A 19,624-nucleotide genomic window follows, 5' to 3' on the forward strand; every position below is an offset into this window, starting at 1 on the left:
CTTTCAAACAAAGAAGCTTTATCATAGATGTGTTATGTTTAAATTTTAACTTTTTTTTCAGTAATTTGGATTCTGTCTAGTCTCTCTGTAGTAAGCTGCTTGTATTTGAGGCGAATGTGTTTGATCCACGAAGTTGCAATGAAGACCGAGCTTTAGGGAAGAAAGTTGCTAGACTCCAACATCAGCATGTCTGATCCAGCCCTTGGAAGTTTAAGCAGGGAAACTGTTTTCCAGACAAGTGTAGAGAGAAGTTTAATTAGTGTTTACGCAGTCTCCTTGGTACTGGTGCATTGCTGCTGTCTTTAGCGCTGTGCTTTCTGAGGTGAGCCCGGGTTTTTTTTGGCCATTAAAAGCTATAGCTGCAGTGCCCTTCATCTTGGTGACAGGCATTATGCCAGTACATTAATTCTGAAAGCAAGTAAAAAGAGGGAGAAAAAAGGAGCCCAAACTCTTACAGTCACATTTAAATCACAAATTGACCAATTCCTGTTGTTATTCTCCCTGGGGTGTGTCAGATGCATGCTTCTCCCCTTCCAGGTATGGACTGCCTCAACGGCTTTCCTAGGCTGTTGGCTTTGCAGGAAGTGAGCCATTACTAAGCAGAGTTTCGAGTTCACCTTTATAATTTGGTCACTTGTAGAATGTACCTAAATACATAATCTGAAACAAAGATCTGCTGTTTATGCTGTAAACAAGGTCTTGTCCCTCACCAGGGCAATTATGAACATTGCAGTGTAGTGACTAAATAATAGGTTTATCACAGACTTTCTCCTATGAGCATAACTCACTTGCTGAGCAGTTGCTTTGGTAGTTTTTAACCATGTTTTCATCCAAGTCTATAGTTAGCGAGAACATTATATGACCTAATCACTTAGCCTTTCACACTACTGCAGGTCTTGTTTGTAATTCTGTTAATTTTGTTGTTGACCCAATGCTTTGGTTATGTGTTCAAATGATCTTAATTTTAATTGAAAGTACTTTTTGTCTCACAGCAGTTTAATTTCTATGCACATTTGTCAGTAGTGAATACTTATTGGGGGTGATTACTCTCTAACTGCTTGTGCCAGTATACCTCTGGGAGGTTAATCAATCTTGTGCTTTTTAATTGACATCAATAATGTGTTTACATTTATCAATATTTCTTAATTGTCAAGTTATAACAGTGGAACTTCAATAATAAATCATGCCAATAGTTAAATTCATACATTAGATTTTTAAGAGTCTCCTTAAGCAGTTTGGCATGTTGTAAATTGCTTTTAAATTATTTGTATGTATGCTCATGGGGGAAGAGGAGAAAAAATTGATATGCAAAGCTGTGCTGTAGAATAATACTGAAAAACTAACCCATTGACAATAAAATACCTTTACCACAGGTATGGTATGCTTAGTGGGTAAAAAGAGGAAGTAAGTCTTTTCAAAGTGCTAGTTTTATTGCTAATAATTTTGTGAGTGTGACAGTACATGTACATTTGTTGTACCATCCCAAAGGACATGTCAGGGCTGGGACTGTTTCCCTTCTCTCCGCTGTACAAGCGAGGCAGAGGGCAGAGAGAATTTCTAGTAGTGCTGCTCCGTTACAGAAGTAGCTCAAGGAGATGAAGGCACCCTGATTTTGACTGTGCATTTCGCCACATGCCTGCCTGTCCTTAAGATATTGAGGTAGAAATGAAGGAGGCTACTTCTGTTTAAATTTAAGCATATAACTAAAGACTTTAGTGCATAGAGAACTAAATTATTTGCTCATGTTCCTAAAATAAGGTTACAGCAGGAATTAAAGCATGATATTCCAAGTGTTACAGCACTGTCTATCTCAGTAGGTATCTCTTTATCATCTACCTCGCTCTCTTCTCTGTCCCCTTTAGATCCAAGTAGCAGTAGACAGGAGAAGAAAATCTGCTTAGACAGAAAGCTGGTAGGATGCTGACCACATTGTTTGTGTCAGTGTGTTTTATGGGCCACAATGAAGAAAATATAAGAATTAAAAACCCTACCTAATAAGCAGTGAAGGAAGACTTAACAGTTAATGCTGTTATTTTGTAGTTAAGTGAGAGCCAGTGTGAACACCAGGATAGAAAAGAGAGAAGTAGGGAAGCAGCTATTTGTGATTTTTGCCATTTTACTTGGCTTTGTAATTGAGTTCCTAAAGGTGAACTGCAGTTTTTCAAGTAAACGTACATATACATTAAAAAATTCAGATAAAAGTCATTAATGTTATTAAATTAAAATACGATATAAAATTAATTATTTTAATATCCTACTGTGAAGGGCCTAATTTTACAATGCTACTTGTAGAGGGAACTGTTGACTGAATTAAATGTTATCTGAAATGCTGTAGAATTAAATGGTATTTTACAGACTCAGAGATATACCATTTGCTTAAGGTAAAAACAAGATTAGAAAAATAAAAGCTTATTTTGGGAAAGAACAACAGGTGAGGAGTTGAAAGAGCTGGAGAATGAGTACGACTAACCTCTTTAATCAGTTGAAACAGTAGAAAAAGAATATGTATATACCTGATGATAAGGTACACACCCTTTATCAAAGGGTGGGTAAAAAATTCACCAGGGTCTCATTTCTAGGAAACAAAAGGACTGATTTAAACATCAAAATCTTGATGCAGGTAGCAAAGTTCTCTGTCATTTGAGCAATTCAAGATCAGACATATCCGCACTCCCGTTCCTCTTGGCTTTCTTGTTCTCCATCCTGGCTCCATCCTTACATAGTACTCTAGCTTACTACTCTAAAATACTATATTTTTCTGTATTTCAAGTAAGATATTGTTAGTTGAAAACTATTGTTATTAGATTTTTATTTCACTTCTTTGAACCTGTATGGGAGAAAAATGGCTGGCACTCATGACACCTGATGCCATCCTACCCAGTGTCATAATTGAAATTTCTATTTAATTCCTATCCTCTTCTTACTAACTGAAGAAATTATGTGTTGCCCAAGTCCTAAGAAAAAAAATAAAAATAAAAATCAGACCCAGAGTTTCTGTTATCAGTGTGCAAAACTAAGATGAGATTGCTGTACTCTAACATCAAGGCTAGCTTTTATAGGAAAAGAAAAATTAAAATACTAAATGTTTTGTCTAGCAGTTATTTTGTTGACGTCTTGAAAACGTTAACAGTAATAAATAAAGCCTTCTCTAATGGGGCAAACAGCCAAGTTAGCTGACCTTGGTTGTTATAGCAATAAGTATAAGCAAGAGCCTCTGTGCATACCGTTCCTTGGTATAATCAGGTCTTATCACTCTGAGAGTGAACAGTTTCTGAACAATATGCTGTTAATTTCAGACTTCAGTCAGTTAGAAGAGGCCCAGCTAAAAAGTAAAATTACAAATCAGAAAATTGGTTCTGTTTTGCCTCAAACCAGGACATTCTCTCCCTCCTTTTTTGAATGAGACAAGACTGATAAGACATAGCTATCTAATGAACAAAATTACAGTGGTTACCAAATCAAATCACATTAAAGCAAGGATGTGTAATCAATCTCGTTGTGAAGGGTAAAGCAATTCAGAAGACAAAACCATCAACATTTCCTTTAGTATGGCAGATTAAGTACATTCATGTTGCGTGTAGAGGGCTTTGCAGTAGGATGTTTGTGTGAATAAGCTGTATTTTGTTTGAAAAGCAGGCATCCTGGGGTGCAGCTGATGCAGCATGTCAGCCCAGACACTGTGCACAGGTTCTGAGCTAGAGGTCGTTTGCATCCATGCCTAGAAGGGTAGGCTTGGGTCGGCGTATGAATGAGTGAACACAAGTCTTTAAAGAAGTGGTGACCTTTCAGTGGCATTCAAATTATGTTTGCCCTTTTGGTTTCAAACCTGCTAAGGTACCCGAGATGTACACGAAACTAAGTTTAGTTTGGCAGTTAGCATGAAGAATGTAAAATTTTGTGTGAACTAAATTCAGAAAAGATGATTTTTCATGCACTGTCCTCCAAAAATATATTTAATGCCAGCATAGCCTGAATGGTACGTTAAACTAGTTCAAGTGCCAGGTTTTCCTGTACTTTTGAGGAAGACTGAAATTGCTGGTCTTCAGGTGAGATGTATTTTGAAACCCAAGTGAGCCTGATACACGAAACTTGTCTTTTAACCTTCTTCCTTTCCTCAGACATCCTACATCGATATGTATATTCTCATGGGCTGAATAGAGAGGAACCCTTTTGTTCAGAGGGTACCTGAGCATACTGATAGCAAGGATCCAGACTTCACACATTTTTGCTGACTAGTGTGGGTGCTTAAGAGCTCAAGGTGGTCTGGAAGTCCCTGGAATGTAAGCTCCAAATTTACGTACCCATTCGAGAACATGAGCATTTTCCCTCTAATACGGTTTCATATTTGACAAAAATCAATACAGCATGGGAGTAGAACTTGTCGTCTCTCATCTTTTGGTAAAGTACAGGCCATTGATGTTTCTATTTATTTCCTAAATTTTCATCTAAAAGAAGAGTAACTTCATGTAGCTGTCCTGCAAATCTGTGGAGATTACTTCCTTCAGGGAGTAATTCATAAGCTGCACAGTGCACTTCATATTTTTCACAGGCGCTTAGCATGGTTCTTCTCCTGTTGTAAAGCTGCAAGCCCTGGGTAGGGGAATGATGGGGCTCGAAAAAGTACCAGTAACCATTGCCACTGTTGTGCTTGCTGATATACAAACAAGGAGCCTTTGAAGCTCACCTGATCAGACTTCAGTGATGGTATGATGGTACTTCCAATTTCAAAGGTTTGCAGTGATCTAGAGTTAAGAATTTGTTTTTTAAAACCACTGCACAGCTTTTACCATTCTGTGCAAGTCAGTAGTCGGTTCATGCCTGACTCGCCTATCCTGATGACAGTTGATCTGGAAGTAGTGGCAGATAATTCAGTGAAGATCAGGTTACATGTTTTGTACACATGTTGTAAGGTGGTAAAATCCGACTGTATAGCACATTAGTTTCTTCAGTGCTACTTGATTTTGGTTTTTGTTTTCAACTTTTCATTTAAAGTACCATTGGAGCTCTTTATTCGACTTGCTGGCTAAGGCTTTTTAAAATGTAAACAGCAGTCTAATACAGAGTGCAGCAAAGCTGAGAGAAGGAGAGTCTGACCTACTCTTAGAAAACAACTGAGAAATGGTGGAACGTAGGAACAGAGAGATCCAAGGTTTCCCACTGTATAGTAATGGATATGACCTTTAATATTGAGGCCTTTGGATCAAATTTAAGTTGGCATTAGAATTTTCTAATAAATTCCCTGCTGAATCCTGGAGGTTTTTTCCTCAGATTTAATTCAATAAGGTCACAATAAAGCAAGTGCTGTCTGTGCTATTGTAATTGCTCTCAGCAGGCTGATAATATTATTGCAGAGAAGTGCCAGCTACTGTGCTTTTATTTCTTTCTTCAAGCACTCTCCTTCCTACATGCTTGCTCCCCTTGCTCTCAGGTCTACCCTAAGTAGGAAGTGAAGCTGTTTTAAATGCCATTTGCTTCTCATTTTAACATGTTTTTATAGTAATGCTTTCCTGAGTCCCTTCAACAAAGGGAATAATAGCATAGCCTGTCTTATTGCAGAATAATTGGGGGCTTGTATTTCCTTTCCTTAATTCTCATCCAGCCTTTATGCATTAGATTCAGTCTCTAAGATCTTAACAGTTGATAATCCTAAACATGCAGCGCTTAGCTCGTTTTGGCTTGGTGCTTTTAGGGTTATGGAGTGGATGTACAGCTATAGGAGTTAGGTGCCTGGGGAGAGATACTGAATACCCACTGTCCTGTGTTTCATAAAAAAGTGACAAATTGCAACTCATCACAGTGACGTATATCTGTTTTTAGTCCTGCACTAGTAGATTAATACCACATCTTCTTCTAGAACATGACTTTCAGAATAGCACTGTTAATGTGACGTTTCTTGTATGAATGAAAATTTATGCTTAGCATGCTGCTGGTAGATCTGTAACTACTGTGTTGGAAGTAGATCAGTACAGTAAATAAATGCAAATGCAGAGTACTGTGATCATGATTCTCCATGTAATTCCATGTGACTATGAGAGACTCAGTGCAGCTTCAGTATCAACTCTGCGTGAGCTGCACACTCAATTTCTAGATGCAACTTCCTCCTTTTTCCAGTCACACCTGCTGTCCAAAATGTCAAGTTCTGTTTGTAGCTGTGGTGTGTTGTGAGCTGCGTACATCATGGCTGGTCCATTTTAACAAATTAAGAGGTGTTTTAAAACATTGTAACTAGATCACATGAATAATATTTTGGGGTGACAATGGGGCCAGTCTTTTGTGTGTGGGGCTAGATAGGTTTTTCTTGATTGCGGACGCAAAGTAATAATTCACGTTCCTCTACCTCTGCGTAACTGGTAGCTCAGACCTTTGTAGTTTCAAAGGACCAACCTGGCCATAGCTGAATGCTGCTGCCTGGTATCCACATCTGGTTTCACACTTATTCATCATCACCCTCATGGTCAATCATCTTCCCCTTGAATTTCTTACCTAAAGAGTCATGCACAGAGTATTTTTTGTGTATCTCCAGCCACATGCAGACATCCACAGTTCTCTGCCCTTGGCATTCATTGCTGCCAAACAAGCCAGTCTCTGTACAGAAGAAAATTACTGGCGTGGATATTCAGCTGTTTATTTGTATATTCAGCTAGCACATATACAGTGGGATATGTCCTCTTGCCCACATGCAATTGGTTGGAAATGAAGAGCAACAAAAGGTGTTTTACAAAGGCAATTCCAGTTCTGAAATACATGCAGCTATATTCTGTCCACCTTCAACCTCCATGGCAAGCAGAACTGATCAGGGCTACCCCCACAGCATGCGGCCAATTTTGATATTGCATAGTGTTGCTTGCATACCTGTGCTAAGCCTGCTTCAGTAATTAAAAAACAACAGATGATGATCTTCAATCATAACATTTCACCCACTTTCACATTGCTCATAATTTCTTTTTTTTTTTTTTTTTTTTAATTGCTCTTGATGTCTACTCTTAGCCATGCATCACATGGTGCTGGTAGGACGTACACCACAGTGCCAGCACACTTGATCAACTTCAGTGATGAAAATCATTGCTTCTGCAGCTTATGGAGTTTTTCCCAGCCAACATGCAGGCGTGTGGAGGGAGGTCACTCCTGATCAAAAACTGCTCGTTGCTTTTTACTTATGACATACACATTTTAAGTTATATTTCCTGCTGCGGCTGGAGGGAAATAATTTCCGGCACCAGAGGTACAACGCAGCTACTTTAAAGCAGAGTGGTCCTCAGATGAAATGATGTTACTGACCCGAAACTCTTCAAAACGTTTGATTCTGAAGCCTGCTGTGGTTTGAGCTTGCAGTTTCATAGGTTAACATTGCTCTGAATCATTGTGAGACATGATCAGATTGTTGCTTTGTAAATTAAATAATGAAGCATTTCTGTGTGAGAGTTACTACTATAATTAGTAGTTAGACTGTGCTTTGAAAAGATCAGAATCTAAATCACATGATGGTAGGATCTGGAATTTATTTTCCAAACTTGACTTTCAGTCATAGAGACATAAAGCTCTTGTTGAGATGACCTTTCCTTTAGTTCTTCTGTAGATCTCAGCTGTGAAGTAGTGGTAAATGTCTTTGAAGGATTTTGGTAAAGCAGCACAAATAAAACCTAGCATTCTTGCCAATTTACATGTATGAATTGCTATTAGCCTGAAGCCTCTGAGGTACTATATGAATTGTAATGCTACTTGTGAATCAGTCTGCTTTTAGATCTGTTAAATGGCATATATTTAACACTTACTAGCCACTTAAAACCCTGCCACTCTTGCAAAAAATATCAATTCCACATAACAGTTTTACCCTAGCTATTACAGTCACACATCAAACTACACAATATGGGATATATGGGATATCCCAATGTGGGATATGGATGCAATATTTAAGCAAACTCACTAAAGTTAACGTCTGGGGTTTTTTTTGGAATATGGAGACAGAAATTCAGTGTGTTTTTTTTTTTTTAATTTCTAGGCAGAATGTCCCTCATTGCGGGAAGTAACATAAAGTTTCATCTCTCTTCGTTGCGCAGAAAGTAAGCATTGAGTAGATTTGAATATGGTATTAGAAAGACTTGGTGTTTCAACATGACATTTTAACCTGTGGTATTGTTATATATATTTACAAATGTTCCTGTCTTCACTGCTCTCTGTCTCTTAAGAATGGTGCTGAACAGCTTACTGTTCTGAACTCATCAGGTCAGAATGTTTTTGTAGTAAAAAAAAAAAAAAAAAAAAAAAGAAATACTTCCCAGTCCTACCTAAAATTTTTGGAAGAACTGAGAGCTTGATCTCCTGATTTAACACAAAGAATCTTTCAGTGCCATTATGGGGGCATTTCAGGCTTCTATTTGTTTTCCTTTTTTTATAGTATTGGATAAGCAGGGCAGTTGGTAGAAATCACATTGAGGGGGGACAATGTAAATTCTGTGTCGTTGAGATCCTTTTAAGCAATATCTGTTCTGGAAATAATCCTGTATTAAAAGCATGAATTGCAGAGGTTTCTTCTTTGGAAGTGCTAGGGCTTTGGGCAGATATGGGAAGACTATCAAGTCCTGCATCATAGGATCAACTGGACTTTTACCTTTGGTTTCATGGCATGTTTGTTAATTCCAGGATCAATCAGAAGGTAAAAAGCAAACAAAGCTGTAAACATTTCACGTGCTTTTTGTGCATTCAATGCTTAGCATGAAGAAGACTGCACGCAGAGGTTTTACCTCCAATCGAGTTGCTCTTACAATTTTGTTCATATCTTAAATTGCTCTGGGCAGACTGTCCTTGTTTGCGTACTGTGCTGTGCTCTCCTTTTCTTTGGGTTCTGCATGTATATGCTCGTCCGCCTCCAGGTGATATTAAAGCTTAATCTTAAACCTTATTATCCCTCAATCGAAGTTTTAAAAGAAAAGAAAAAAAAAAAATAGAAGAGCAGCTTGTGGTTAAAAGAAGGTTTCTGTAAGAGGCAGGGCTGTAAGTCCCAAAATACGAAGACACATCTGCCCTGATCCAACTGGCTGTACTGCCAGTCTGCGTCTCCAGGTCACATTTGTATTGGTTTTGGATCAAGTAAGCTAACAACACGTTTCAAGTGCCAGAAAACCTGAGAAGAGGAGAAATGTTGATGACGTTTCTTGCATTAATGTTCCTGTTCTCTATTATCACATTCAGGAGATGGTGACTAAAATGATGCTGAAATGCTGTTTTCAGTATCCCATTGAGGAAAAACTCACACCCTTAGTAAAAAATCTGTGCTGTAGTATATTGATATATTGGGCCATTTTTAGAAACATGTTTATTGCAAAAATTTTCCACTGGGTTCAGGTTTTGGAGATACTGGCCTGTTTGAAAATTTGCTATTGTTGTATACCTGTGGCTGTGCAAGCATCAGGAGATTCTGGAATTGCAGGAATGGAAAAATCACTTTTCAAAAATTTGTTTGGTTTATGATACTATATACTTAGAATTAAGCCTTTTGTTGCTATTCTAGTAAGTACAAAAATGCACTAAACTTCTGGTTTTTAGGAACATTTTAGTCTGTTCCTGTTAGCAGACTGTCCTCCTGTGCTGTAGGTATCAACACACAGTTATTTTGGCTTGTTTCTGTTTGTTACTAACTGAACTAAAACGCTAGAAAAGTACTGTTATGTGGCAGAAGTAAGACTATCAAGATAGGCAGCAAACCAATTCCAACTCTATGTGACACTGAATGATACCAAAGTTACGAGATAGTCTACACAGTTCAGGGTGCTGCTCAGCCCACCTTGGCAATGTTTCTGCCTCCCTGCCCCGGAGGAGGCTGCACTCCTGTCCTGGTCCCGCACCTGCCCTCTCCAGCACTTCTCTGGAGGGGAGGAGGAGCAAGGAGTTGCTCCACAGATGGAGTCAGTGAGGCTCTCTGTATCCCAGGCCTTGGGCATGGGATGCAGAAGTCCTGGAGCACGCACAGGTGGGAAGGATGAAGAAGATGGCAGTACCACCTTGTATTTTGCAGATGGACTGCTCTTCCTTGACTCCCTGTGAAATGAACTTCTGGTTCCCACAGGGACCATGTCAGGGGGAGGAAGGAAATCCCCCCTCATGACAGCTCTACCTTGCAGCCTCCTTGAGACCTAGAACCATAAGTCTAAAATACTTAATGGTCCTGCAGTGTTTAGTTATTTCATGATAGATATTTTTTTTTTTGGTAGGAATATTGTGGAAGATCCAGAGGATCTTTTCCACTTAAAATATGTGGTAGGGTTTTTGTTGTTGTTGTTTTCAGAATTTTGTGGGTTTGTTTTGGGTTTTGGTTGGGTTTTTTTTAAGATCTTTACAAATTATTAGTGCTAGTATTTCATTGTTTTAACCATTAGCTAATCTCAGACTTCCTTTTCATCAGAAGTCTTTTGGAAAACAATGGCCAAGGCATGTAATGCATTCATCTCCCCAGAATTTTCAAAGGCATTGTAACAAAGAGTTATGTGTTTGCTGTGTAGCCCTTTCTCATGGGAACACATTTTTTTCAAAGCTGACTTACTATAAGGCAACAAAAAGGTGCTGTTGTGACATGCCTCTTAATAAACTATTTGAGATTTTTTTTCCCCTGTGATACCAATAGTTGTTGTCATAGTCTTTTCATTTGAAAGATTGAAACCCACGTGTAAGGACCATGCTCCTGTGACACAACTTTAAGTTGATTATAGATGTTTCTGCAGTAACCTATACTAAATGGTAGTCACCAAAAAGAGGATGCTTGAAGAACAATGCCATGGCTAAAGAACATGACACTGGAAAGAAGGTCTCCCTGGAGGTAAAAGAAAACATTTAAGTATTATTAATGAAACTTTATGAGGATAAAACAATGTAATCCCTTTGCCCTACAGCTGAGTGGGAATGTGATGTATATTTATATGTGTTCTTCTTTTGATATCTAAGAAACTTGCAAAGGCTGTGAAGATAATCAAGTGTTTAGTTTCAAGGAACAGACGTTTAGAAAAATCACCTTTTAATTCTGTGTCTGCCACAAATTTCGGCAGTGTAGAACATCATTTATCCTTTTTATCTTTGCCTGTTGTCTTGGGTTCTCCCTTTTTTAAAACAGGTAATTCTTCAGTTGCGTATATGACAAAGATGGTTTAAAGCTCACTTAATATGAAGATTCTTTTTGGTGTTGGGTGCTGTATGTTTTTCTTTTAGGAAATATCCTGTAGATTTTCAGCTTTACTTTAGGGAGCTTACAGTGGTTTGGATTTAAAGTTCATGGGAGTTTTGAATTTGTTCTCAAGGGTCCTAAGGAGTTTATTTTAGTTCCTATGCAATCTGTGAAGAAATTCAAGTTTACTTAGTCCTTTCTCAGTTTTGAGTTCTACTCCCATTAACCTTCTGGGGGTGGAAGCCCTGACAAACAATAGACACATAGCGAATTATCCTAAAAACCTGTGAGCATTGGTAATGAATCTCCTGATTATTGTTGAAAAGCACCAAATACAAAAAGATTTTGGCCAGACATTATAGTGGCACAATGGGGGTTTTCTGGTTGCTTAATACTGAATAATATTTATTCTTCATTCTGTTGTGAATTTGTGTAGAATTGTATATGAACCTAAACTTCAGCCTTTGTTATTTCACTGGCACACATCTTTGCAAAACAGGACTTCATGCAGGAGTCGAGAAATGCTGACCGGAATACTGCGTAATGTCACAGGAAAATATATCGCTATAGTCTACCCCAAAAACCAGCTAACTCAGTTTTACCTGATAGAGGTCTGTTTATTTGAATTGGAGATATTGGGAATAAGAAGGAGATTAAAGCATTGTAAACCATACTGTTATTTTGGAAGAATCAAAAGTACCTTACAATCACCACTGCACAGATAGCATCAGGCTAGAAATGTTATTCATTTTCTTCTTGATCTCACTTGTAAAGCTGGCTTTCAGTTGACCTCAGTCAGAAGGTGGCTGAATTTTGCCTCCATGCAATGTTCTGTACCTAAGGTTTCTTTACACCTTACCAAAGGATGCTGCAGATTGGGCATTAGGTACTGTCTAGCTTGATTATTGTGTACAAGTAAAGTATATCTTTGCAGAAAAATGAACCTACTTTTCTCCTACCAATTCAGCTTTCATTGCTCTAAGAGGATCTCAGAGTGCTTGCTGTTATTTTATGAATCAGTATTTCAATAAATCTCTTTGTATTGTGTGTATGTAAAAGGTAAGTGATTTATTTTTTTTTTTTTTAAACAAAATTTGCTGTGGAAATTTTATTGATAGCACACTGCAATTCAGTCTTCTGGAATTTGATAGGCTTTTTGGTGTTCGTTTTTGTCAGGATTTTTTTTTTTTGTCCTGCCCTTTATAAGTCATGTTTTCATTAATTTTACTTAACGTGCTCTGTCAAGACACCTGCAGACCTGATGTGTTTTCTAAATCCAGGGCTGTCTTTATTCTTACTATATAAGCCTGATTGATCACTTTAAACAGTGTTCCAAAGCTGCAGTAAATTTTCTGTAGTTTTAGAAACAATTATTTTGGTTATTGACAGTAATTTTTTGTATCTAGCTATGAAGTTCCTCCAGCTTTTTTACCCTTGTTCCTGCCCCTGAACATAGTTTAAATAGAGTTAGAAAGTGGTGTACTTAATTGGAGGTATCTTTATTTAACAATGAAGAAATCACGTTTAGGAAAAACATTTAGGAAAAATTAGCATATCTCTTTTGAAGGAATATAGGAATTGTATGTGGAGTGGCAGAAACACCTTCTGTTTCATCGGAAGGAAAACTTACATTATTGGCTTAACAGAGAAATTAAAATAGTCTGGTTTTTTTTTTCCTTTAGAGAAGCAAAAACCCTTTGTAATTTTTTTTTAGGCTACATGACATTCTTCGTTGTCAAAAGAATGGCTCTTTGCTCTCCTATGACATCCCAATATTTAGCATACTAGTGAGACTCTGAATTCTTATAGACCAAGTTATGGAAAGTCAGGTAAGTGGCATTTTTCTTTATTATATTGCACAGCTTTTAATTTATACACAGTTGGTATACAGATACATTGTAAAACTTATGTAGGAGAAATGCGCAATATAATAATATTAAAAAGCCACTTACCTACCTTATGGTTTGGGCAGCCAATTCCGTAGCCCAGTATTTGTTGTATGGAGGGTGTGAAGTCCCCTGTAGAGTGCATACCAGGGCACTTAGGTCTGTCTGTCTTTTGTGTATTTGGTATGCAAAAGGACAAACACAAAGGGCAGCTGTTACTCAGCTTGGGAGCAAAGAGAACAAAGTGAGATCCAGTGGTTGTTCTCTTCGGTGGTATTTGAGCATTGGTGTTCAAATTTGTTTTTTCTTAAGGTTGAAGGCAAGGAGGACAGTTGGCATAGGCTGGAAATCGCTGCAAACCTATCCTGAATTGCTAGTGCTGGTAGTTTTCTACTACCATGTTAACAAGCATCAGCAGTGACTCATTTAGTTTGCAGAACTAAAAGCTACACTTAACAGTAGTGCATTAAGAACTTTATTTTTAGTTTTGTTCTTTTACCTGTGCAGTCAATTCATTTACACAGGAACTGGTCACAAAGAAACTTTACAACAATTACTACAACAAACTAAAGATAACATTATTCTACAGATACATAAAGAGCTAGGAACCCTGAGTAGGAGTAATGTTGCATATTTATATTGTTATAGAAACAAATTCCAAATGCCAATATTGTTTAAAAAACAAATTCTGTATATGTAAATTATGCAAAGCAGAAAAGCAATGTTTAATTTGATTGTGGTATATGTTTGTCTAACCTGTAATTTCCATTGTTCCCTCTTAAAAGTAATCATATGACTGCTCTCTGGTATATGTGCTACAGATTATTTTTGGTGTAGAACGTGACATGTAAGGAGTACTTAGCAGAGACTTATATCCGTGTCAGCTTTCATATTTTAAGCGTATTTGTTTTAGCCTTATTTCTTAAGATCAAAATATTTAAAATATTTTTTAAATCAAAAGGATGTTTTTATGGGTTTTTATGGGTCTTTACTGTATTTCCGACTGGATCTAGGAAGAATCTTGCTCTTCGTGGGAGAAAATACTGCTTTGGGAATAGATAAACACTAGAATTTCAGTCAACATCACGGATTTTTGCAGGGTGAGAATGGGACTTTGACTAAAACAGCTCTGTAGTCTTAACTGTTGTAGAATTCAACACTTGCCATAAGAAATCAAAGACAAAGTTGTGGGCATAAAACAGCAGTGTATCCATAAGGTTACACCTGAAGCCAAAGCTGTAGTTCAGTTCTGTGGAAACAACTTAGCTTTTGGGTTGTTTTTTTTTTCCAGTGGAAGTGGAAGTAGAAGTTAAGATGTACTTTTGAACTTGGGTTTATGGAAAGCTGTGCATGTTTCATCCCGGTTGCAGGGACAGCTTTGACAAGGCAAGAGAAGTGTTTTAATACCACCTTCAATGCTGCACTTGCCTGTCATAATGAGAAAGATGCCTGTTTGGTGACTGCTTTTTTCCAGCCCAAGTCAGCTGCCTCCAGCTAGACCTTTCTTTGAGAAGCTCAATCACAAAATTGCATATATATCCCTTGGGAAATTCAGTGTGTGTGAGTAGTAAGCACAAACACCAGTGGAAATTCCCTATTTCAGATTTTTCACTGACTTTGAAAGATTTCTCAGTGACCCTGGTAATATTTGACAACCATAAATAAAGAGAATTCTTTATAACTTAAATAAACAGCAAAGCATTTTTACAAATTATTAGGCATGAAAACAAATCTCTTCTCTCATATTTAGGATTGGTCCTCCAGATGAGGTTGTAAGTATGTTGTCCTGACAATGTAGGTAATTTATGATACAGCCAGAGGTGTCATTGTTCTGTGAATAAAGAGAGGCTTTTAGCTTCCAGGGATATAAAGTATTTTTCATGAATATTGAGTAAACTTTAATGATTGAAGAAAAGAGCAAAGTGGAGGACAGTCATTTATATCCTGTCTAAAGTGGCCTACAGCCACATTAATGTTTGTAACAGATTTAGAGTATAGCTAAAATAACAGTAAGGATTTCCTCCTCTTTTTCCATATCCTTTTCACCATGTTTTAAACATACATATAACTAAAAGGGTGAAGGCTATCTGCTCATTCGCTGTAATTTACATGAGATATTAAAGAAAAATGGAAAGTAACTGTAATCAGTGCCGTCTGAGAAGTGGTGACAGATTACAATTGAATGGTTTGAGGCTATTAATTGCAATGAGATTGTACTAGTTCAGATACCTCTGATGTCAGATCCTTGAAATATTAGTTATTTCAAAGACAAATTAGATTATAAATTATTAGTAAATCTGTACCAAGGTGATTAAACCCACTTGTAAACTATCAAACATGGATACTATTTCAAGATGTAGTTTAGTCACTTGTATGCTGGAAAGGGCATTAGGAATTAAATGTAGGGGTTATATGGGAATATGTGGAGTAACCGAGTTACTTTTGAGACTGGGCGTTTCCTGTGGTTTCTACCCTCTTAATGAATTTTTGTTCAGCTTTAAAGTTTTCCTAGTCCACCCCTAGCCTTTCATCTGACTCTAGAAGATGCTCTAGAGAGGGAGGAAGCCGCTTCTCTAAGGCAGACTTACAAACTCGCTTGACCACTTGGGGGAGATAAAAAACAGCACATCTGTGCAGCCCTCACACAGATCACAAATATGGTAATGGCATCCTCTCTGATGGTCTGCCATTGCTAGACAGTACTGTTCTCAGGAAAACACTATTTTTTTTTTTTTCCAGTAGGACAGATAAAATACATTGCAATGCATGGAGCTTCTTGGTAATACCATCCCATGTCATTCTTATGATTATTCAAATGTCGTTTATCGAAGCAGATACAGAATTGCTTAATGGTTTGGTATTGAATTTTGAGGAATGAGAAATTGAAACAGTAGAAGCTGAGGAATAGTTCAGTAGTTTAAAAGTTCTATTAACTTGTTTGTGTAGCTACTGAATTTCGTCCTGTGTTCACACTCTCACATAACACTTTGAGGATTCCAGTCTCCTGCACAAAATAATTAAACAAAGCTCAAAGGCCTGAAAATATGTACATCCAAAGCAGTGAAAGAGGAAAAAAAAGCAAGAGGACATCTTTTTTCATTTATTTTCTCCCATCACTGTTGTTTCATTACAAGCTTGAAGCTTTCTCACTAATATGTTTTCTGTGGTGTGTGGATATTTGCAGGAGGATGTTAGCAGTTACAGGCCTTTCAGATGACTATTTTTTACTCTTCAGTGTTTTACATAAAACACTTGTTGTGGTCATTACTATTAAAAGTGCAATCATCCATGGGAAATATTCCCCAGCAATGTCCTGTTGGTAACTATAATAATGAACAGATGTAGTTTATACAAAGCAAAACTTCTGACGGGCATCATAGTTTCTCTTAAGTGCCCTGGGCTGGAGCTAGGATCTGGGGAAGGGGGGCCCCGGTTTTCATTCTGCTTTGATCTTTTTTTTCCTGTGATCTTTCAGTTTCTGTTCCTTTTCAGCCATTTCTTGTAGCTGAGGAGCAATTCTCTCCTCCTTACTCCTGCTGTGTATCTGACATTAGGTCTCTGCTCAAATGCCACTCCCTTGCCAGTGGTACCTGCTGCAGGCTCATTCTCAGATGTGTTCATGCTGGTTACCAAGATGACAGAGTTGGTATTTTCTTATGTGACCTTGCATCCTCCTATGCTGGAGTGAGTCTTGGTCTGCTGAGATGGATCCTGAGAATGGTTTTTTCCTTCCTGGCCTTGCTTTGAGACTTCAAGTTGTCTTATGAGGCTCAAAAGCCTTGAGGCAAATTGAGATCTTACCCAAGCTGAGTCAGTTATAATAAGGAAATGCAAGGACCAGAGGTCTTGTCACTCTTCCAGCTCACTTCCAGCTTGATGAGCAGGACCATGAGCACTGCAGGATCTTGTTCTTTTCTTCCGTCAGCACTGTTTGCCCCCTTTGTTCCTGCCAGCTGGTGCCGAATAACTCTGTCATGCCCAGAGGAGATGGAGCTAGAGTACTTCCTGCTTATGTCAGTCAATCGTGCTGGATTTAGCATTATTGCAACCCCTTGCACCATCAGTGCACAAAGTGTTATCTGCCCTATTAGAGCTGCAGCAGTTTGCTCCATTTTTTTCTTTTCATTTTGCATATTGCTTCTCTGTCAGCACTCAAAATGTGGTCCTCTTCTGGCATGGCAACTTGTGGCCTACAGTGACTTCTCCCCTTCCTCCCTGGGGCCCAGCATGAGTCTTTCCTCTGCTCAGGCAAGATCACCTGCCTGGCTGCTTGCTGGGAATATCCAAAGCATGCACAGGATGTGTTGGTTCCTTGTCCAGAGGTCACAGGCATCAAACCTCTACAGCATCACAGAGCTGTCTGTGGGTGATGCCGCACGTAGCAAACTTGTCCTACAGATGCTGTTTGCCTGGAAACTCCAAGATCCCCCTTCCACATAAGCTACTACTTCAGGTCGCCCACTGCAAATGCATGTAGGGCATGAAAAGAATTCCTATTGAAAAGAAAAAGATTGTTTATCAGTCTTTGGTGCTCATAGAGATGTGACGTCCATAAAAAAAAAAAAAAAATTCATAGCCCACCTTCATTCCTCTGTTCATTATAGAACCTGTAGCATACATTTCAGTCATAATCATGAAACTAGTCATCTCTTCAAAGGACTACTAAACTTCACAGTTATTTCATAGAATCATGGACTTGTCTAGGTTGGAAGGGACCTTTCAGATCATCGAGTCCAACCATCAACTTAACACTAACACTGATAGTTCAGTGACACAGATAATTCTCTCAATTAAGAAAATAAATTATGGTTCTATGAACTGTTGTGTTATTTATACATGTTTTTAAAAACAAAGAAATTATAAGCATATGCAATTGAAATAATTTTACATCTCTTAATCCAAAGCTAAGCATCACACATTTCATGTACTATGTGAACATTATTTTCAGACATTCTGAGAAGCGACTTATTTCACAATATGACTGTAATGGAATTAATAGAATAGTGTGCCTGTGTGACTTGTTATGAGGGTGGGTTTTGGTTTGTTTTTAAACTTTATAAATAGCCATATAAATGTACTTGTCAGGTATTTTTACATTTTTAAAAATATTCCATTACCCCAAACTCAGAAGGTGAAAGAGTAAAAACTTTACAGCCTCAGTACAGACTTAACATCCTCAGCCTTGTTTTGGCTTCCTATTTCTTGTGTGGTTTTGCTATCTTCTTTGTTATTTAGGTCTTCAGTTTTCCACTCAAGTATTTTCTGGCTTTTAATATTTTCTGAGAGTCAAACATAAAATTCCATACTGATAACTCTAATGGCAACAGGTATTAGAGCTGGTAAGGTAACCTTTTGTCCTTCAGTGTTGTTCTGTTCCAAGTTTTCCAGCAAGCATTTAGCATCTGTGCTGTGCAGGAGTTCAGCTGTCTTATACTGTGTAGGGAGAGATAATGCATTCAGCAGAAATAGTTATAGAATGTAGAATATTAAAGGTAGAATATTTAATTTCCTGATTTCCCTATAGCTCTAGGTACCTGTTGCAGAACATCGCTGCTTATGATGGGAAGGAAGAAAGGACTAACACATGCTCCATGCAATACTCCCATGCCTGCCTTCAGAGGGTGCAGCATCTGGTTGTTGCCTCTCTCTTGCCAGAGGGACTTCAGGCATTTTATGTCACTTTTACTTGCTCTATCACAGAAACATCTGATGGCATCCTTGCTCCAGAAGCTTTTAAGATGGCGAGGAAGCATCAATCATCATTCATACTGTTACAATCTGGTATTTAGATGGAACAGCAATGTCCCTGGAAGTTGCAGCGTTTTGCCTGTACTCAGCTTGGGAAGGGGTGTCAGAATTTCATCACTTCCATTTTAATCATGGTCATGTTTTCCTTAATGCTGTACAAAAATTCCTCTCACTCATTATGTTCAGTTATAAAGTATGTAGTATAGATGACACTTCAGTTAGGGACGCACGTGGTAGAACATGATGGTTGATTCAAGTGAGTAATAACACTACATGTGATTTCAGTGTCTCTTCTTGCATGTGAGGGAAGAGCATTTGGCTTTTTAATGTTGTCTTCTTTTAAATTAAAAAAAAAAAAAGTTAATTCCCAAAGCCATAACAAGAATTATAACAGAGGTTTGCCGCTACCCTGCTATGTCTTGCATGGCCACCTACCCCCCATTTGAAGTGGATGTAACAGGCTGTCTCACTGTAGGTGACAAGTTCTGGATCAGCAGCATTTCTGCAGGCACTTTTGCTTGCTCAAGACTTAGTAATGTGAGGTGTGGCTGTAAATATAGCCAGGCAGGGAAGGGCAAAGCTGGCTGAGAATTTTAGTCTAGCGTGAAGCTCCTTTCCCCATAGCACACCGTTTGTCACTTAGGAAGCAGTTAAAGACTAAACAGGGAATGAAAAAGTCATATTCCAAAATAAATACGTAGAGGGGAAAATGAAGAAGACTGTATGTCGTTCTTACCATGTAAGGAAAGTAATCACAGCCATGCTTTTGTTTTCTAAAAATAGGTTTGAAGGGTGCCTCCTTCGTATTAAGCAATTTCATGAATGATCACTTTGAGTC

At 38.1% G+C, this 19,624-nt stretch overlaps 1 protein-coding gene across 3 annotated transcripts in view; it reads left to right on the forward strand.

Annotated features, from left to right (window-relative positions):
- Positions 1 to 19,624, forward strand: part of LYRM4 (LYR motif containing 4) — a 90,115-nt gene that overhangs the window by 32,160 nt on the left and 38,331 nt on the right. The window contains exon 3 of one of the 3 annotated variants that reach the window (XR_012585612.1): positions 12,867 to 12,981. The exons of 1 other annotated variant lie outside the window; for it this stretch is intronic. Coding sequence is in view for 1 of the 2 variants with exons in the window: in XM_074576030.1 (XP_074432131.1) it covers positions 8,000 to 8,032 (33 nt within the window). In the remaining variant the exon portion in view is untranslated. Of the gene's footprint in view, positions 1 to 7,999; positions 8,061 to 12,866; positions 12,982 to 19,624 lie in introns of all 3 variants that reach the window. One more of the 3 variants, XM_074576030.1, reaches the window with a different exon arrangement.

Source organism: Larus michahellis, chromosome 2 (genome assembly GCF_964199755.1).
Source record: "Larus michahellis chromosome 2, bLarMic1.1, whole genome shotgun sequence".
Lineage (NCBI taxonomy): Eukaryota > Metazoa > Chordata > Aves > Charadriiformes > Laridae > Larus > Larus michahellis.